General features: G+C 42.9%; 1 protein-coding gene across 1 annotated transcript; it reads left to right on the top strand.

The window, feature by feature from the left end:
• The first annotated feature begins 3,627 nt into the window (after window positions 1-3,627).
• Window positions 3,628-21,787, top strand: LOC116732272 (CST complex subunit CTC1-like). Its single transcript, XM_032582328.1, has 6 exons — window positions 3,628-3,762; window positions 17,278-17,324; window positions 17,482-17,638; window positions 17,708-17,828; window positions 17,906-18,081; window positions 21,561-21,787. The coding sequence occupies exons 1-5, from the start codon at window positions 3,640-3,642 to the stop codon at window positions 18,004-18,006; spliced, it is 549 nt and encodes a 182-aa protein (XP_032438219.1). The 5' UTR covers window positions 3,628-3,639; the 3' UTR covers window positions 18,007-18,081; window positions 21,561-21,787.
• The last annotated feature ends 336 nt before the right edge of the window (window positions 21,788-22,123 follow it).

Here is a 22,123-nt window from a genome sequence, read left to right as displayed (position 1 = left end):
CACCATTTCAAGTTCAATGTCAAAATCACATTTATCACATTTATTTTCTTTAGCTTCTCTGATCTAGCATTCATTTATAATTTTATAACCATAACTTATATCACATTTATTTTCTTCAGCTTCTCTGATTTATCATTCATTTATGATTTTATAACCATAACTTATTAATTATACTTATTATAATCCTAATGTGAGTTATTACAGATGTTTTTCTGAAATGAAACCAAGAATAATCCATGATTCTAATTATTTGATACTAAAGTTACGGTTACTGGTTTTTCTTGTAAGTGTTCTCACAAATGTACGTGTAAATATTATTACAAGTAAACCAATATTAATATAAGTATTTTACTTTGAATCTTATCAAATTACTCAAAATGTTTAGATTTCATTCTTTAAAACTTTCATGTTTTAAACTAAGGAATAGTCTCAGCTATTTTTATAAATCTGCAGGCTGGAAACTTTCTTCCTCTTTTTCCAGGAAACCTGCTTTTCCTGTTTAATGACTCTCTCTGACTGACTATGATTTCTTATGATTAGATAGAAAAAAGTAGAATTAAAGCAAAGTTTGCTGGAGACAAAAACAACACACACAACCAGATTTATTTTATTGACACTTAAGTCTACTGTTGGGCCTTGATGTCACTTGAGTGATTCATTTTAAAGATAACTTTATTTATTATTACTGTTAAACTAAAATCTCCAGCATGGGGAAGTGGGATGAGCTCGGATTTTCTTGACAATATATACATATATATGTACGTATATATATATATATAATATTTTTAACCAGCTATAAGGGGCCAGACTTGTATCATCAGCAACTTTATACAGATGACAATTTGCAATATAAAATATTATGCTTAGTGACATTTTGCAATGGACAATGCAGTACTTAATTAATTTAGAATTATTTTTATATTTATGAATGAAATTGTGTACAGCATTGGATTTATTTATTTGAAGAGTATTTTATAGTTAAATATTGTATATGTGCAAAATATTTGGATAAATAATGAGTTAGTCTGATCCTGGTCCTTAGCCTTGTTAATTTCTCTTATTGGTCTTTTTTGAAGTTTGATTAGTGACTGTTGTGTTTTGTAATTAATTTCCCAAATTTCTCTGGAGTCACTTAAATAAGGTCAAACTAAAGACCAGTGCGGGATGTTTGGGTCAGGCTGGTTCTATGAACAGAAAAGTGTTTGGTACTGAAACTATGACAGACCCACTTCATGAACTGTGAACTGAAATATTAAAACCCTAATTCATCATGTCCACTTTTCCACAGATGGACATTCATTCTTGTTTAAAGACAAAAGGTCAACAGCCGCAAAACGTTCAGATAAAAATTTCTAAGTCTGAATTTCAAATAAAGTTCAGGTTAAAGACTCATTTCAATAGTCATTAACCTGAATGTCTACCTTGATAATAAACTGGTTTTAGGTTTATTAATCTATGCATTTAGTAAAATGTTCTTCAAATGACTGGAAATGCAAAGTTTTGAGTAGATTTTGTTTTAATTTCCACTCTAGGACTGAGTGACTCCACAGCTGCTTGTGTCTCATTAATGTTAGCAGATGTTAGCAGCTATGATGTGATCTAGAGATTCTGTTTCAAACTGAGTTTATTCACCTCTGGAAAAAAATAAAGTTTCTCTGATTTTACTGTTTATAAGTATATGTTTGAGTAAAATGAACATTGTTCTTTTGTTTGTGAATGTATGTAAATAAGCTGTTAGATTTAGAAAACCGCACCAACGAATATCTTCTCATGGGTCTTAGCCCTGCTGGGGGCTCAGCCCCCCTACAGGTCAGATCCTAGAATCGCCCCTGGTACCGAGGGGTCACTGGATCAAAATTTGTGTTCTTTGCTGACGACACAAATATTCTAGTCTGTGATGAAAACTTTCCATAGTCGCCTCAGAAATCAGTAAATTAAAGAAACGGTTTGACAATAAATCACTAAATTTGGACTGAAATCTTTGTTGTTGGAAATTGTTACAAAAATACTGAAATTCAAGTTCAGGCAGATGTAACTCTAGACATGGTTTATTTATGTTAATAAGTTTCTCAGACTAATTAACAAAATCAGTTGGAAAACTCAAATGAAACATTTACAGAATAAACTGAGTTAAAGCAAATCAATCCTGGATAAAGCCAGAAATATTCTAGCTTTAGCCAGGATTTATTAAATATATTTATTTACTAATAAATCACTTCATATTCTATTTAACTCTCTGATTTTGCCATATTTAACATATTGTTCAGAGGTTTGGGGAATTAATTACTAAATTAATTATATCCACTAAGTATCTTATAGAAACCTTAGAGTCATAAATAATGTTGGTTATTATGAGAAAATAAACCTGTTATTATTAAAATCTAAAACTCTTAAATTTGAAGATCTGGTGGAATTTAAAATAACTCAACTTGTGTTTAAGGGATGTAATAAACTGCTGCCTGAGATCATATAGAGCATGTTTTTATTAGAGATAAAACTTAAAGATTTATAGTTTATGAACAACAAGAGTTTCTGTATTTCAGTTCATGAGGAGAAATTATGGAACAAGTTAAATAAGGAATTAAAGTCAAAATACAATTTAAAGGAAATATAAGGAGGTTATTTTCACAAGATATAGAAATATGTTTGAGCGTTAGCAGTAATGTGTAAACTGAGGCTAACGCATATTAATGTGTAGATGTTTATATTTAGACATGTAAACAAGATCAAATGTAAAATTAATTAATGTTAATTTTTTATTTGATGTAATAATAATCAGAGTTTATGAGTTTCTTCCTTTTCCAGCTTGTTAAAATACTGAGGTACAAAATAATGTTTTTCCTTCATGTCTGTTTTACTGCTGACTTGTTTCTAATAAATAGTTACACATAAAATCAGCTGATTGATCGGTGGCCGATTGATCGGCAAACCACTAAAGAGCAGCAGGGGGTCACGGCTCACTGTAGACCCACCAGGCCTGGTTCTGGTTCTGGTTCTGATGTCTCTCTCTCTCTCTCCAGGCTCCGCCCCCCTCCGTCCTCTCGGTCTCCCAGGTGTTGGACTGCAGGTATCAGCGTCGCCCCCTGTGACCACCAGAGGAACTGCAGCCGCTTCACCTGGTCTCTGTGTTTCAGGTCAGAGGTCGTGACCTTCCAGGGCCGAGTCACAGAGAGGGTCAGTCTGATGGACAGGAGTGGAGGAGCCTCAGGTAAAAACGATGACACTCACCTGTCCAGGTGAAGCTGGTATCCATTGGTAACCAGGTGTTTCCAGGTGTTCGTCTCATGGTGTGTGACCAGAGTGGGCGGAGCCTCTGTGTGTACCTGGATCTAAGCCACGCCCCCTACCCACCAGGTCTTTTGCCAGGTAACCAGGTGCTGCTGTCAGGATTCCTCAGGAAGATCTCCAGGTAAATCACATGATCACTGGAGCTGACCTTTGACCTCCAGTCTGACCTTTAACCTCTAACCTGTGTCTCAGGTCAGGTGGTGTGTACTGCTGCCTCTCACCTGTTGGCTGTGTCACAGTGACCTCATTGGGAGACTCCAGCAGGTAAACCTGGACTCACCTGAGCTCACCTGGACTCACCTGCTGCTGACCATCTGTTGCTCCTGGTTACAGGTTGGCCCTGCTCCCAGCATGCACCTGGCCCACTGGGCCTCCAGCAAGACTGTTGAGGCCCAGGTCAAAGGTCATGTGGTCTGTGTCCTTCACCTGCAGCTGCAGTGGAGCTGCAGCCACCAGGGGGGGCAAAACACACAGGTAACACACACACACACTGGTAACACATACACACACAGGTAACACATACACACACAGGTAACACACACACACAGGTAACACACACACACACAGGTAACACATACACACACAGGTAACACACACACCCACAGGTAACACACACACACACAGACACTGGTAACACACACACAGGTAACACACACACACTGGTAACACACACACACACACACACAGGTAACACACACACACACACACTGGTAACACACACACACACACACAGGTAACACACACACACACTGGTAACACACACACACACACACTGGTAACACACACACACACACTGGTAACACACACACACACACAAGTAACACACACACACACACAGGTAACACACACACACACACAGGTAACACACACACACACACAGGTAACACACACACACACACAAGTAACACACACACACACACAGGTAACACACACACACACACAGGTAACACACACAAGTGTGTTTAAAATAGTAGAATATGAGAACATTGGCGAAATGATCTAGACTGATGAATATCTGGGGCTAGATGTTCACAACAAGAAGTTTAATTTAAACTAGAAAAATTGATGTTCCTAATGAAACAGACATGAGAATGAATATCTACAGAATGAATATCTGCAGAATGAATATCTGCAGAATGAATATCTACAGAATGAATATCTGCAGAATGAATATCTGCAGAATGAATATCTACAGGATGAATATCTGCAGATAGGAAAGAAAGAGCAGAATAAAACATAAGAACCTGAAATACACTGCCTGGCCAAAAAAAAGTCGCCACCTGGATTTAACTAAGCAAATAGGTACAAGCCTCCTATTGGATAAGTACTGCATAGGCCATTATCTTTCAGCTGGCAACAAGTTATTTAACCCCAGCTGGTGCAATGAGTAACTCCTCATTTCTTAAACAACCATGGCAAAAGACACATCCTGTGGTCGTGGAAAAGACGTTAGTCTGTTTAAGAAGGGTCAAATCATTGGCATGCATCAAGCAGAGAAAACATCTAAGGAGATTGCAGAAACTACTAGAATTGGGTTAAGAACTGTCCAACGCATCATTAAAAACTGGAAGGATGGTGGGGAACCATCGTCTTCCAGGAAGAAATGTGGTCGGAAAAAAATCCTGAATGATCGTGATCGGCGATTACTTAAACGTTTGGTCAAATCAAATCGAAGAAAAACAACAGCAGAACTCAGGAGTATGTTTAATTGTGAACGCAAAAGCATTTCCACACGCACAATGCGAAGGGAACTCAAGGGGTTGGGATTGAACAGCTGTGTAGCCGTAAGAAAACCTCTAATCAGTAAGGCTAACCAGAAAAACAGGCTTCAGTTTGCTAGGGAGCATAAAGATTGGACTCTGGAGGAATGGAAGAGGGTCATGTGGTCTGATGAGTCCAGATTTACCCTGTTCCAGAGTGATGGGCGCATCAGGGTAAGAAGAGAGGCAGGTGAAGTGATGCACCCATCATGCCTAGTGCCTACTGTACAAGCCTGTGGGGGCAGTGCTATGATCTGGGGTTGCTGCAGTTGGTCAGGTCTAGGTTCAGCAACATTGTGGCCCAAAGGATGAGGTCAGCTGACTACCTGAATATACTGAATGACCAGGTTATTCCATCAATGGATTTTGTCTTCCCAAATGGAACGGGCATATTCCAAGATGACAATGCCAGGATTCATGGGGCTCACATTGTGAAAGAGTGGTTCAGGGAGCATGAGACATCTTTTTCACACATGGATTGGCCACCACAGAGTCCAGACCTTAACCCCATTGAGAATCTTTGGGATGTGCTGGAGAAGGCTTTGCGCAGTGGTCAGACTCTCCCATCATCAATACAAGATCTTGGTGAAAGATTAATGCAACACTGGATGGAAATAAATCTTGTGACACTGCAGAAGCTTATTGAAACAATGCCACAGCGAATGCGGGCTGGAATCAAAGCTAAAGGCGGTCCAACAAAATATTAGAGAGTGTGACCAATTTTTGGTGGAGACTTTTTTTTGGCCAGGCAGTGTATTTGAAAAGGTTGAGAAGTGAAACAGCAAAAAAAGCATAAATTAGCAGAAGCAGAACATTTTGACATATGAATTGCTAAAATCAAAGTTTGCAGAAGACCTTTGTAGCCAGTAAAACCAGTAAAACCAGTAGGCATGTACAGACAAGTGTGGCATACAGGCCATTTTGATGGAATAGTCGAGGTAAATTAATACTGTTTTGTGTTTATTAATACTGTTTGTGTTTCGTTGTGTGTTATTTACTAGTGGTGTCGCAGGTTGACGTGGTTGCGGAGGGGGTCAATATCACTCCGCCGTTGCTAGGAAACGACGGTTGTGGAACGGTGGTGAATGTGCTTTTTTTTTCTAACGGCTGTTAGGAACGACACCGCTAACGGAGTTACTTTGTAACAATTATTAAATTAAAATGTTGCGGACTCAATCTCAATATCTCTTTTGATTGTTTGTCACCGTTACATTTTTGGCGAGCCAGCCCCAGGAGGAGTTTCAGCTAAAAGTAACTAATCCAAACGAGACGAACCGAAGACGGAGGAGAAACTACCGATGGAGCAGCTTCAAGACGAAGTGAGCAGAACGCTGCTGATGCTAGAGAAGTCAGAGCTAATTTTAGTTTGTAAACACCTCAAGAGTGATGAACCTCCAGGAGGGTTTACTGACCAAACTCGGCGTTCCCTCATCAGACTAGCAGAGACAACACTGGACGAGATCGGAAATGAGGAAGAACCTGAATCGTTTCAACGGTTTCTCCAGAATTTAATCACCTTCATGGAATCTTGGACGTCGGATGAGCCCAGAACACCAGAACAGACACAAGCTGACGAAGGTGAATTAAACTCACTAAAAGTCAAGTATAAGGAATTCCAGGAAGAACATAGCAAAGCCCGACAGCGCATAGAGGAGGAAATTGGGGTTTTAGAGAAGAAACTGAGCATGACAATGCATATGGAGGAGACTGAACCACACTGTGCTCCATCACCTCACATACCAGAAGTGACCCTCAGGCGGGAGTTTCGGATTTGTGGGCAGATTGGAGAAGCTGGTCAGAGGGATAAATTGTCCTATACGAGCCTGATCAACCAAATTGAATCTGGGCAGAGGAAAGGATATTCAGAGACTGAGATCCTGGAAGCAGTCATACGGGCCATAAGCCCAGGGCTTCACCTGAGAGAGATGCTGGAAATCAAAAGAGGACTGACACTGTCCACTCTGAAAATTATCCTAAAAAGCCATTTTAAAGTGGACTCTTCCTCTGACCTCCTTCATCAGCTGATGAACATCTCACAAGATCCAAAAGAATCTGCACAGAATTTCTTATTTAGAGCTATAGAACTGAAAGAAAAAATGCTCTGGAAATCAAAAGAAGAGGATGAAAGCGAACAATTCAGCCCAGAACTGATACAAAGGAAATTTCTGCGTTCCATAGACACAGGACTGCTAAGCGATGCAGTAAAATTCCAACTAAAACCTTACCTGACTAATCCTGCAGTATCAGATGAGGTCCTAATTGAGCGGGTGAGTGAAGCTGCAAACTTAGAGCAAGAAAGACAAAAAAAACTGAGAAAAAGTGCAGTGAGTAGGTTCCCAAAAATAAATGAACTGAGAGCTGAAGGAGGCGTACATGAGTTTCAACCTCCTTCCATGGAAGAAGCTGCAACCACAAGTGAGATAGGGGACACAGTGATGACCAAAGATGTACTGAGAGGGGCCAAGAAAAATCGAAACACAGAACAGGAAGCAGGAACAACTTAACTCATCGAAGGACTGAAGGCTGAAATGTTAGAACTAAAGAAACTGGTGTTGGAAACAGTGGAGATTACTAAGAAACATCAGACAGAGAGAGCTACCACACACAGCTACCGCAAACCCAGAGGTTGCCCAGCCTGTCTAGAAGCACAGTCAGGGGAGAGGTGCACTCACTGTTATAAGTGTGGTCAAGGAGGACACCTTGCCAGAGGCTGCCGTCAGAACAGGGGACAGCAGGGAAACTGGACAGGGCTGCTGGGCCGGGACCCTCAGTAGCCCCACACAAAACACTCAGTCCCACCACAAACAAACCAGGCTCCCATACAGAACTTTCATCTACCCCAACAGCTCACTACATGAATCCACAGAGCAGACAGAAACTTCTGAACCTCATAGGTAAGAGATGCATTGTTCATTGTTGGATGGATGCCACTCCAGTAGAAGCATTATGGGACACTGGTGCCCAGGCATGTCTCATTAATGAAGAATGGAGACAATTACACTTACCACACCAGCGAGTTAGACCTCTGAATGAACTACTGGAGGTGGATACACTTATTGGGCTTGCAGCAAATCAGACACAAATTCCTTTTCTGGGCTGGGTGGAAGTGGAATTTAGACTGGGCAAAGATTCACTCTCAGCAGAACCCCTGTTGGTACCAGTACTTGTGTCAAGTGACTCCAGTGTGGCACAACAACCAATAATTGGCTACAATGTTATAGAGGAAGTGCTAGGAGACAACACACTTAAACACAGGAAACCGGAAGTCATCCAAAATGTGTGTGGAGCCTTTGCTGTCACTGTCCAAACTGCACAGACAATTGTCAAACTAATTCAGACATCAGATAGTCAGGTTGATGTGGGTCTTGTGCACACAGGGAGAAGTCGAATCAAATTAGCAGCTGAACAAATCACCATCATCCATGTGAAAGTTAATACTGGAACTCAGTTCAGAGGAGAGGACCTTCTTTTTGTTCCCTCGGAGGACTCGGTGCTGCCAGAAGGTGTCAGTGTTCAAGAGGGTCTCATGACAGTTCCTACAGAAAACCCAGGATTCGTATCAATCCCAATTTCCAACACCAATAAGTATAATGTTACTCTACATCAGCGTGCAGTCCTGGGGCACCTAGAAGCAGTAAAGACAGCTTATACTGTAAATGCACAACAGTTGAACATCACTGTTGGTGAACAACAAGATGACCCTTCACCCAGAACAAAGCCAGCTGCAGCTCAGTCCCTGATTATCAACAGCAGAAAAACAGCAGAAAAACAGAAGCCAACACAGTGGGATCCTCCAGTTGACCTCAGCCACTTAACGGAAAGCCAAAGACAGACTGTGAGACAGATACTGAGAGAAGAGTGTCATGCATTCGCCTATGATGAAGATGACATAGGTTTAATTCCCTCTTTGAAACTTCAAATCACTCTGCATGACACTACTCCAGTGAAGAAAACATATATGTCAGTTCCCAAGCCATTACATCAGGAAGTTAAAGAATACCTTCAAGATCTACTGAATAGAGGCTGGATAACTCAGTCACGTTCTCCATATGCATCACCAGTGGTATGTGTGAGAAAGAAAGATGGGGGTCTGAGGTTGTGCTGTGACTACCGGGAATTAAACAAAAAATCTGTCCCTGACCGCCACCCTATTCCCCGAATCCAAGACATGCTTGATTCTCTAACTGGCAGCTCCTGGTTCTCTGTATTAGATCAGGGGAAGGCGTACCATCAAGGGTTTCTGGATGAAAAAAGTCAGCCCTTAACTGCTTTCATAACACCATGGGGTTTGTACCAGTGGATCAGAATCCCCTTCGGTTTGAGTGCTGCAGAGTTCCAAAGAAGCATGGAGGAATGTCTGATTGGTTTAAGAGATGTGATATGCCAGCCCAATCTGGATGACAATTTAGTTCACAGCCCAAGTTTTGAGGATCATCTCAACCACATGAGAACTGTGTTGCAAAGATACCAGAAGCATGGAGTGAAGCTGAGCCCAAAGAAGTGTGAGGTGTTCAAAAGAAGAGTGAGATTTCTGGGACGTCTTGTCTCTGGTGAGGGCTACACGATGGATCCAGCAGAAGTGGCACCAGTTCAAGCTTTGAAGGAGAGAACCCCCACAACTGTAGGAGATCTGAGAAAAATGCTGGGATTTCTCTCCTATTATCGAACATATATACCCAACTTCTCCAGAATAGCTAAGCCCCTCTACCAGCTTCTGGCTAGTCCACCGGAAAATCAACCTGAAAATCCACCATCAGGAAAGCAAAAAGACAGACGGAACATCAACACTGCAAGAAATAAAGGTAACCTCCCATCAAACACTCCCATTCACTGGACACAGAACCATCAAGAGACAATAAACACACTTATTGACAAACTCACTGAGCCTCCCATCCTTGGGTATCCAGATCTCACCCAACCATTTATTCTGCATGTTGATGCTTCCCAGGAAGGGTTGGGAGCAGTTCTGTATCAGAGACAGAATAACAAAATGGTTGTCATCGGGTATGGATCTAGAACACTGACCCCACCTGAGAAAAATTATCACATGCATTCAGGAAAATTGGAATTTCTAGCACTCAAGTGGGCAATATGTGAAAGGTTTAGAGATTATTTGTACCATGCACCTCATTTCACTGTATATACAGATAATAACCCCCTGACCTACATTCTCACCACAGCCAAGTTGAATGCCACAGGTCACAGGTGGGTTGCCCAACTTGCAGATTTCAATTTCACCATTAAATATCGACCAGGCAAACACAATACAGACGCAGATGGCCTCTCTCGCATGCCACTGGACATAAATGGCTTATTGCAGCAATGTACAGAAGAAGTGACTCAGGATGTGATTAGTGCTTCAATTCAGGGAGTGACTGTGCTTCAAGATGCCCCATCTGTCTGGATAACCACGGCTCACATCAATACACTGGACTTAGTAAGGGATGCCTCTTCACCTTCATTGCCTGCCCCACTAACACCAGAACAGATCAGAGAAAGTCAAAAAAAGACCCTCTCATCAAGCGAGTCATGCATTATAAAAGCCAAGATCAATTCCCCCCCAGAGGAGTGGTGAAAACCGAGCCTGCAGATGTTAGAGTGCTCTTGAGGCAGTGGCGAAAACTGTATATCAGCGATGATGGGATCTTATACAGAAAAGCAGGACATACGTCTCAGCTAGTTTTGCCAAAAGAACATCATCCATTAGTGTTTCAAGAATTACACAAAGAGATGGGTCATCTGGGGGTCGAAAGGACTCTGAATCTGATCCGAGACAGGTTTTATTGGGTCAGAATGCAGCAGGACACAGAACATTTTGTGACCCAAGTGTGTGAGTGTCTAAAGTCAAAACGACCACAGAGAGCAGCCAGAGCACCACTGATGCCAATTGTGACAACACGTCCATTCGAACTGGTTTCAATTGATTTCCTGCATCTAGAGGCCTGTAAGCAAGGCTATGAGTATATTCTGGTTATAATGGATCACTACACTCGCTTTGCACAGGCCTACCCCACAAAAAACAAATCCGCAAAAACAGTTGTGGAAAAGCTATTTGATGACTTTGCCCTTCGCTTTGGCTTTCCGGAGAAAATCCACCACGACATGGGGAAGGAATTTGAAAACCAGTTGATGGCTCAACTGCAGAGGTGTTGTCACGTGCGAGGGTCCCACACTACCTGCTACCACCCACAGGGTAACGGACAAGTGGAGCGATTTAACAGAACCCTGCTGTCTATGCTCCGTACGCTCACAAGTGCGCAAAAGTCTGACTGGAAAAAGTCGTTATGTAAGATGGTGCACGCATATAACTGCACCCGCAGTGACACCACCGGCTTTGCTCCATATTATCTACTCTATGGGCGGTCCCCACGTCTGCCGATAGATCTCCTGTTTAACATACAGCCAAATGAAACACAGCAAAGCTATGCTGAGTATGTCAAAGATTGGCAAAGCAGGATGCAGCAAGCCTACAAGATCGCAACAAAAAATGCCACCCGTGAATCGAACAGAGGAAAAAAAGGATATGACAAAAGAGTTTATGGAGCTGACCTGCAGCCTGGGGGGCGTGTGCTTGTACGCAACTTATCAGAGAGAGGAGGTCCTGGTAAGCTCAGATCCTTTTGGGAAGATAAAGTGCACATCATCACAAAGAGAAGAAGTGATATCAGCCCAGTATATGAAGTAGTACCAGAAGGAGGTGGCAAAAGACGTGTGCTGCATAGGAACCTCCTGCTCCCTTGTGACAGTCTGCCAATCGACAGCCCAGAAATAGACTCAAAAATGACAAAAAGGACTAAAAAGACTAAGTCGAATACATCTCCATGTCATCTTTGTCAACGAGAAGAATCTTCAGACAGTGAGAGGGATGAGGAAATGGAGCTAGTGTGCCAGTTTCCTCCTGCTCAGCACAGTGGTCACCGAGCTGTCAGCTTAAACCCAGATGCTGAACCATTTACACCAGACCTGCCTGACCAAGACAACGCACCGAAAGTGAATGAATCTCAGGCTAATTGGATGAACAACATACCAGAAGAAGAAGATGGAGGCCAAGACATGGAGCTACACCAGGATCTCCCTGAGCCATCTGCAGAAACAGCTTCTGAGGAAGAAGAGGATGCAGCTGTTCCACCACCTGCATTCAGCTACCCAAAGAGAGAGCGTCGCCGTCCAAGGATGCTGACCTATTATGCTTTGGGTGAGCCAACCATGGTGGAATTAGGCATTAAAGAACTACCTGTGAGTATGATCCCAACTGGTAAAGAACTTTGGCGACCCTGGGTAGTTCCAGGTGTTAAAGTACAGAGTTAAAGACACACTGTATATAGGTTTAAGAACTACATTTAAAAGAAAAAGACTATACTTGAATTCTCAAAAGACAGTTTATTGACTGTGCTTTCAAGACAAAAGACTGGTATCAGAAAAAAAAACTGTGGCTGAAATTAAGGTTCTGTTACACTAGAGAAATGATCTGAACATATTTAGAAGTATTTGTAACTGGACATTTGTAATCTAAAGTGACAATATCCTCTGTTAGTGGTGGACACTATTACAATAATATGTAATGTAGGTATGTAATGAATGTCATGTTAAGTACCTTACTTATAACATCACTTCCAGTAAAAGGTCTTTAAAATGTCATAGGACATTTTTTTTTAATGAGGGGGAGAGTGTGGCATACAGGCCATTTTGATGGAATAGTCGAGGTAAATTAATACTGTTTTGTGTTTCGTTGTGTGTTATTTACTAGTGGTGTCGCAGGTTGACGTGGTTGCGGAGGGGGTCAATATCACTCCGCCGTTGCTAGGTAACGACGGTTGTGGAACGGTGGTGAATGTGCTTTTTTTCCTAACGGCTGTTAGAAACGAGACCGCTAACGGAGTTACTTTGTAACAATTATTAAATTAAAATGTTGCGGACTCAATCTCAATATCTCTTTTGATTGTTTGTCACCGTTACACAAGCAAAATGCTGACAGATACAAACAGAGCAAACAGAAATACACTGAAGGTCTAGGACAAGGTGTGACGGGTCTGTAGTCCAGAGGAGTTTGACAGAAAGACCTGCAACAATGACAGTAATAGTTCCTTAAAGTAGATATTCTACGTTTTAATGCATAAATTATTCCTGTACAGTTAAATATGTATGAACAGCATCATTTTGTTTGTCAAAAAACATGAAAAGTTCAAAACTGTTCAGTTACTAAAGTTCAGACTCTAACAGCAGTTAGAGGATTAAACTGTAAACCTGAAAACATCAAATATCTGCATGAAACTTAAACTGTGGGAAAACCGAGATATATATATATATATATCATAAAGCTGAGACATTTGAATCTAGTTTAAAGTCTGGTGACTTGTTTAAAAGTTGAATGGAGTCTCTAGGTTGAAGTAAATAGAAGTAGTTAGTGTGAAAGAGCAGAAGATTTTAGCAGATTTTAGCATTTTATAATCTGATATCATCTGCTGCTCCTCAGTGCTGCTGTTCTCTGGCCACTGATGAGTTTCTCTGTTCAGATTTATCAAGTTTTTGTTCTTTTAAGCCACTTCAGCTTTTTCCCAAACTTGAAACAACTAGTTTCCTCTGAAGAGACGCAGCAACAATTCATCTCAGTGACTTTATTATTTATTTATTTATTTATCCTTTCTTTTTCTGAACAAACATGTTCACATGAGCAGGTTGAAAACCTACAAATAAATAGGAGAAATATTAATTACAGATCACAATGAGTTAATCTTAACTTTAACTTAATCTTAACTTTAACTAATTAACTAGTTTGTCAAATAATGATTCAATAATTTACTTGTAAGTTATCAGTGAATAAATAAATAAATAATATTCCAAACAGTGCAATGAATTTGTTTCCAAACACATGAACAACATAACATCAGATAATAAATCTATTTTAATTTTATGAATAATGTTCATTCCTATCATGGTGTCTTTGAGGAAGTTTCAGTTCAGGTTGTTTGTCTGAACAGAGATTATTGTCAGCAAAGGTGTTTCAAGCTTGAGCAGTGAAAGGGATGGGAGCGCTTGATTCGTTGCAAGGTGTGTGCCAGTTGGGTGGAGACGGTGAATACATTCAAAGTTTGTTGTTTTAACTAGTCAGTCTCCTTGGACTGATGGTGGCAGAGAAACCAGTCCTGACCTGGAATCAGACACTAAACCAGTTCAGAGCTCCAACTGGTTTAGTTTGTCTAAACTGGACTGTAGAAAAATCTGGGAGGATTTTGGTTTTTATGGCCAACATTAATATTAGAAGCTGAAACTAATCAGTTTATTAGTTTTGCTCATTTCAAGGTGATTTAATCATAAAAACAGAAAATAACAAAGTTTTCAATAAATCTCCAGGAAAATTGAACAAATGTTACATTTTGATGAGTTTAATCATAAATATGTTGATTAATGTTTCATTTATTATGGTTCTAACCAGGAGGGTTTGGATAGAATTAAAATAAAAACCTATATAAATACTAATCATTATATCTAAGGGCTGTTAGATTCTGTTTCTGGAAGGTCAGTTTTGTCTGCAGGAAGTTATAAACTTGTCAAACTGAGAAATGACCTGGCAGGAAAAACACTAAAGGCTAAAAGATCAAAGTTTGTGACTCACTGAGATAAAATCTGCAGAGACACAGGAAACAATGTCATATTAATACTCATTTTTTATTTATTTATTTTAATTTCTTTATTTAATCAGGTAAACCCCATTGAGATCTAGATCTCAACACCCACAAAGCTCCAGGACCGGACAAGGTGTCAGGCCAGACGCTGAAAACCTGCGCCGACCAGCTGGCAGGAGTGTTTCTGGACATTTTCAATCTGTCCCTGCAGCTCGCCATGGTTCCTGAGTGTCTCAAGTCTTCCACCATCATCCCTGTACCGAAGAAGAGGTCCATCACCAGCCTGAACGATTACCGGCCCGTCGCTCTGACCCCGGTGATCATGAAGTGCTTTGAGAGGATTCTTCTGAGGTACATCAGAGAGTTTATCCCCGCAAACCTGGACAGGCTTCAGTTCGCCTACAGAGCGAACCGGTCAACAGAGGATGCTGTCTCCATCACTCTGCACACAGCCCTGACCCATCTGCAGCATCCCAACACCTACGTCAGGATGCTATTTGTAGACTTCAGCTCAGCATTTAATACCGTCATCCCAGACAAGCTGGTGCTGAAGCTACTCGAGGTGGGGCTGCCCGCTTCACTGTGCCACTGGATCAGAGACTTCCTCACCAACAGGCCTCAGGTGGTGAGAATAAGTGGCTCAACATCGTCCCCACTGGTCCTCAACACAGGCACGCCGCAGGGCTGTGTGCTCAGCCCAGCTCTCTTCACCCTGTTTACACACGACTGCGTGGCCATCCACCCCACCAACACAGTCGTGAAGTACGCGGACGACACAACAGTAGTGGGTCTCATTTCAGACAACAACGAGACCCACTACAGAGAGGAGATTCTGCAGCTCACTCAGTGGTGTTCAGCCAACAACTTGGTGCTGAACACAGGGAAGACCAAGGAGGTCATTGTGGACTACAGAAGGCCCAGGAGGACGGATCACACTCCCCTTCTCATAGATGGAGAAGTGGTGGAACGTGTGGACAACATCAAGTTCCTGGGCCTCCACATCACGTCTGACCTCTCCTGGAACACAAACACCTCCCACCTGGTGAAGAAAGCACAACAAAGGCTCTTCTTCCTCAGGAAACTGAGACGGGCTGGACTTTCCTCACGGCTGCTCGTGAACTTTTACAGGGCGACGATCGAGAGCATCCTCTGCCTCAACATGACTGTGTGGTATGGCAGCTGCACAGCACTGGAGAGGAAACAACTGACACGGGTGGTGAGAACAGCACAAGGCATTGTGGGATGCCCCCTCCCAGACCTGGACTCCATTTACACAGACCGGGTCAAGAAGAGAGCTGGATCCATAGCCATGGATTCCAGCCACCCGGGCCACAGACTGTTTGTGCCGCTGCCATCAGGCAAGCGGTACAGGATTATACGGACTACAACAAATAGACTGAGAAACAGTTTCTTCCCCACAGCCGTCAGAGCCATTACTCCCTGCCGCCCCCCCCCTCCCACACATATCATAACCTCGCAATCACACATACATATCCCCCACCCCCACACAGCCACATTGTTCTGCATTTTGCACTGTCACATTATCTGTACTCTGCCATAATTGGACCTGCTGCTACTTCTTTGGATGGTTGAGTGCCTTTAGTTAATTTAGTTGTATATATTGTTATTATTATTATTGTGTGTTTGCTTATTTTTACTGTATATATTTGACCTTTTGCACGGGAGCTGCAATGGAAATTTCGTTGAATTCTGTTCAATGACAATAAATGCTATCTATCTATCTATCTATCTATCTATCTATCTATCTATCTATCTATCTATCTATCTATCTATCTATCTATCTATCATCTATCTATCTATCTATCTATCTATCTATCTATCTATGTATCTATCTATCTATCTATCTATCTATCTATCTATCTATCCATCTCATAGTCATGCAGAGACTTAAAGACAGGAGCTTGTATTGAAAAGCTGTGGAATGAATTAAAGTCACGTTGCAGCTGTTTGCCTCTCAGCCTTTAGAGCTGCAACGTTCATGTGATTTAGTGCAGATCCTGTTTCAGTCAACAGGAAGGACGAACTTCAGAGCAGGAAGAGACCTCAAACGGCCTAGTCCAAGTCCAAGACCTTACGTCTCTGTTCACGAGTAAAATTAAATCTGACTCTTTGTGTTATTAATGATGTTTGAACCTGACAGGTTTTTAGTCTAGACTTACAGGAACTCAGTGTTTCAGCTGTGCTGCAGTTTTCTGGTAGTTTGTTCTAGATCTGTGGTGGATAGAAGCTGAATGCGGCTCCTCCATCTGCTGAAAGTCTGTCATTTAATCTCCACTGTTAAAACCAGCTGATTAGTGGATTATAGATTTTCTAACAAAGATCATTAATATCTTCATCATCAGTTTTCTGGTAGTTTGTTCTAGATCTGTGGTAGATAGAAGCTGAATGTTGCTCTTTATTATCTTCATCATCAGTTTCCTGATCTCCTCAGGGTTTGTTCTAGTTCCTCTGTTTCTATCTGGTCTCTGATTCTCATCCTGACCTGCTGAAAGGTTAAAGTTCACCTGCTGAGGATCAGCTGGTCGCCCCCTGCAGGCCTGCTGTGGTACCACCACTAACCTCTTCCTCCTCCTCTTCCTCTCCAGGTCTGCAGCTCTCACTGTGGATCAGCCGCCTTCCGGGCCACAGCCAGGTGAGAACAGAACCAGAACCAGGTGGTACCGACCCAGTCACCTGGTTCTGGCTCCAGTGCTGGTAGAATCTGGCACCATCTGCCCCCTGGTTCCGGTTCTGGTTCTGGTCCTGGTCCTGGTTCTGGTTCTGACCCGTGGTTCTGGTTCTGTCTCCAGGTTGGTGATTGATGACGGGACAGCTGAAGCTCATGTCTGGTTGTCAGGGCGACCGGTCCAGGCTGCGCTGGGATTGGCTGATTCCCAGTGGGCGGGGCTCCAGAGGGCGGTCAGGGTCAGAGGTCAGGTCCAGGTGTTCCCTGGGGGGCGGAGCCTGGTCAGTAGCTGTCTGCTCTCTGATTGGCTGTCTGCTGAGTCTCTGATCTGATTGGTGCGTCTCTTCCAGAGGACAGACGGAGACACTGAGGACGTCCTGCTGCACTTCCTGCTGTCCCTCTGCAGCGGTGATGTCATCGGGCAGCAGGTCATCCTCACCTGCAGGAAGCGGACCAATCAGAGCTCAGCAGGTAGGGACACTCAGCAGAACCTGTTGGACCCGGTCCAGAGGACTGATCCGGTTCTGATCCGGTTCTGTCTCCATCAGAGGTGAGACGCTTCAGCCGAGGAGACAGAGACTTCCTGACCAGGAGGCTCCGCCCCCTGCAGCTCACCTGTTCTCACCTGGAGCTGCAGGAAGAATCATGATGACCCGAGTCAGAACTCCGAGTCATCTATCTGACCTGGACTCACCTGGAGACAAGATGAACATCAAGCTTCCTGGTTTGACAAGATGGCGCCGGTGTGTGTGGCTGCTTGTCTGTCATTCTCTCGTTTGATCATGTTGGTACTGTTTCTGACCTGTGTCATCTACGAAACTGAGTCTCTGCTGGTGTATGATCGCAACACACTACTAGACCTCCAACCTTTGGTCCAGGATATGATGTTATTTGATGTTGCTGGCCAACAATCCCTGTCCCCGCTTTTGTCGGAGATTCCGAGTCACCTGTTCCGGGTTCCTGCGCTGCTTCCACGGAGGAGACGTCGTCGTGGTAGACGAAGCGGCCGGCTGGTGAAGCTGAAATTTTATCTGACGCACTGCTCTCCTTTTACCCGATCATCGTATGGATCATTTTTAGGCTCTCGGGTGCCTCGGCGTTTCTTGGATCCCGTTGATGTCTGCTTGGTGCCCGTGGTCGGCGTTGAGGCCCCTCTGCACCGCCGCCCTTGCCTTTCCCGGCTCTACATGCGCCGACAGTGTCTCCAAAACCTGAGACCGCTGTGTCGGGTTTCCCGACTTGTCGAAGCCCATGATCCAGTTCCTGTCAGGATTGGTCTGGTAAACGCCAGGTCGCTTGGGAATAAAACTTTTATTCTTAGGGACTTTTTTAGTCACCAAGACCTGGATTTCCTGTGTGTGACTGAGACGTGGTAGAGTGTTGGTGAGTCCAGTGCTCTATCTGAGCTTTTACCAGCGGACTGTTCTTATTTTAATTCACCACGGGAAGAGGGGGAGGCACAGCGACTGTTTACAAACAGGACTACAGATGTAAGCAGTGTTTTCTACAGACGTCTTTCCCCAGCTTTGAGTTTACGGCATTTGAGATGAGACACGTAAACCCAGTTTTCTGTGCTGTCGTCTACCGGCCCCCCAAATATAATAAGGATTTTATAAGCGATTTCTCTGACTTTTTATCTGGGATTATAACTAACTATGAACATGTTCTTATTGTTGGAGATTTCAATATACACGTGTGTTGTCCTGATAAACCTCTGGTAAAGGACTTTTTAAGCCTTCTGGACTTTTTTAATTTGGTGCAGGCTGTATCCAGCCCAACACATGAGCACGGACACACACTGGACCTGGTCATTTCCTGTGGTCTGCCTGTGACTAACCTGGAAATCTGTGACTCCGTGTTCTCGGATCACCTGCCTGTTTTATTCAATGTCAGTTTGACACCTATTGCAGTTAAAACTCGCGCTGCTGCTCGGCGCTGTCGGATTATTAACCCTTCCACTGCCACTCAGTTCTCTACTGCTTTTCTTCAGCTCTGTGGATCATCTGACTTTCTCCACTCTGATACAGAAGAGCTCTGGTCCTGGTTCTATTCTTCCTCCCAAACCATCCTGGACTCGGTTGCTCCATTAAAAACCAGGCAGCCAAGGATTAAACCTGAGCCTTGGTTTAATGACAGAACTCGTGCTGTAAGGAAGGAATGTCGTCGTGTTGAACGCAGGTGGAAAAAGGATAAATTGCAGATTACTTTTCAGATTTTAAAAGACTGTTGGCGTCTCTACCAGAGCACGGTTAAAGAGGCAAAAAGGGAATATTTGGCAAATATTATTCTCTCAAACTGCCATAACCAACGTGTTTTATTTAACACCATTGACTCTCTGCTTAATATTCCACAGAATGCCTGTTTGGAAGCGTCTCCTGATGTGTGTGATGATTTTCTGCATTTTTTTATTGAAAAGGTTGGTAGTACCAGGGCTCTTATCACAGCTCCTGACTCTGACCCCTCTGTTTTGGTCCCTCGCTCGGCTGCTTTCGATCAGTTTGTGCCTGTGACTGTCTCATTTTTAGAGGACGCGGTTGGCCATATTAAGCCATCAGGTTCCCCTCGTGATCCTGTCCCTCCACGATTTTTTAAAGATATCTTATCTAGCATAGGGCAGCCTGTTCTTGCAATTATAAATAGCAGTCTGTCATCAGGTGTGGTCCCTGCTAGTTTTAAACATGCAGTAGTGCAACCACTGCTTAAAAAACCTGGCCTTGATCAAACTGTTCTGGCTAATTATCGGACTATTTCGAAGCTGCCTTTTCTTTCTAAGGTTTTAGAAAAACTTGTGTACTGTCAGCTGAAACAGTTTTTAGATTACAATGGCATTCTGGAGGTTTTCCAGTCGGGTTTTAAAACTCTTCATAGCACAGAATCTGCTTTAATAAGAGTTTTTAATGACATCCTTCTTGCATGTGATTCTGGTAACCATGTTGTTCTGATTTTACTTGACCTAACTGCTGCCTTTGATACAGTAGACCACGACATTTTAATATCGCGATTATACCACGTTGTAGGTATTGGTGGCACTGTTCTTAAATGGTTCAGGTCTTACCTGGAGGAGAGAACAATCTCGGTCAAGATTGGTGACTCTGAATCATCTGCTGCTTCAATGCCTTATGGCGTCCCACAGGGCTCAATTCTGGGCCCACTGCTTTTCTCTCTTTATTTACTGCCTCTGGGTTCTGTCCTCAGGAAACATGGGATTTCGTTTCATTGTTACGCTGATGATTGTCAGATTTATTTGCCCCTGAAGCAAAAGGATGTACATTCTATCAAACATCTCCTGGCATGTCTAGGTCATATTAAAGCTTGGTTGGCCTTGAACTTTTTAAATTTTAATGAAAACAAAACAGAGGTGATACCCAGTGGCTCCTGTGAGTCCTCCTCTGTTGACCTGGAACCCTTGGAGGTTTATTTTAAACCTGTTATTACAGATCTTGGTTTTAAGGTGGACAGTGATTTTAAATTGGATAGCCAAATCAGAGCCGTGGTTAAGTCCAGCTTTTATCATTTAAGGCGATTGGCGTCAGTGAAATCTTTTCTTTCCAGGCAGCATTTTGAAACAGTGATCCATGCTTTTATTTCAACTCGTTTGGATTACTGTAACGCACTTTATCTGGGAGTTAGTCAGTCGCTGCTCTCACGTCTGCAGCTAGTACAGAATGCTGCTGCACGACTGCTGACAGGAACTCGAAAGAGGGAACACGGGACCCCTGTCCTGGCCTCACTTCACTGGCTGCCGGTATATTTTAGGATTCATTTTAAAATTCTTACGTTTGTTTTTAAATCACTACATAATCTTGCCCCGGCTTACCTCTCTGAGCTTCTTCACCCATACATACCTTATCGGTCTCTTAGGTCCGCAGATCAGCTGCTTTTGGAGGTACCGAGATCAAGAAGGAAGCTCAGAGGGGACAGGGCTTTCTCTGTCATGGGCCCCAAATTATGGAACAACTTGCCTTTGCAGGTCAGGGAGGCCCCTTCACTGTCCACTTTTAAAGCTCGTCTTAAAACCCATCTATTTTATTTGGCTTTCAACTCTAGCGGGATCTAGTTTTAAATTGTATGTTTTTGTTTTTAAACTGTAAGTTTTTATTTTATGCTTTTTTATTGTTATGTTGTGTTTTGATGTACAGCACTTTGTATCAGCTGTGGTTGTTTTAAAGTGCTTTATAAATAAAGTTGGTATGGTATGGTATGTTCACCTGTTGAACCTGTTCACCTGTTGAACCTGTTCACCTGGATGTTGAACAGTCAGTAAATGTTCCCCAGCAGATCTCAGTCTGACAGAAACACCTGGACAGGTGAGTCCACTGCACCTGGTCCAATTACTGACTGTCATCAGATCTCTGTCAGGCTGCAGGTCTTGGACTTGGACTAGGCCGTTTGAGTTTCTGTTCATTTATTAAAAACATTTTTTCCTCTCAGTTGTTGTTTCTTTAAACGATTATAATGAAGCTTCACAGTTGGATCGATATTTAGTTGTCATGATGCTGTAACCATGGCAACCATGTGGTTTTTATCACAGCTGATTAACATGTGGACGGCGCCATGAGGCTGCAGAACAGAACCAGGAGGAAACAGAACCTCCATGATGAGAATCTCAGTCGGTCCGTCTAACTCACCTGGATCCATTGGTTCTGACTCAGAACCATCAGAACCCTTTGATCAAACCAGGTCGGGTCTCTGACATCAGAACCGGGTCACCAGTTCATGCTGCAGCTGCAGAGTTCAGCCAGCAGGGGGCAGCACCGCCTTCAGAA

Source organism: Xiphophorus hellerii, chromosome 14 (genome assembly GCF_003331165.1).
Source record: "Xiphophorus hellerii strain 12219 chromosome 14, Xiphophorus_hellerii-4.1, whole genome shotgun sequence".
Taxonomy (NCBI): domain Eukaryota; kingdom Metazoa; phylum Chordata; class Actinopteri; order Cyprinodontiformes; family Poeciliidae; genus Xiphophorus; species Xiphophorus hellerii.
The sequence above is the reverse complement of the archived record's forward strand: the minus strand, read 5'-3'. Positions and strand labels throughout refer to the sequence as shown.

What these genes read in the sequence shown, in the direction of transcription:
- LOC116732272 (XM_032582328.1), top strand. Translation starts at nt 3,640, where the DNA reads ATGCACCTGGCCCACTGGGCCTCCAGCAAGACTGTTGAGGCCCAGGTC. An exon ending in AGGGGGGGCAAAACACACAG is followed by an intron (nt 3,763 to 17,277) that starts GTAACACACACA and finishes CTTCCTCTCCAG; the next exon opens with GTCTGCAGCTCTCACTGTGG. An exon ending in GCCTTCCGGGCCACAGCCAG is followed by an intron (nt 17,325 to 17,481) that starts GTGAGAACAGAA and finishes TTCTGTCTCCAG; the next exon opens with GTTGGTGATTGATGACGGGA.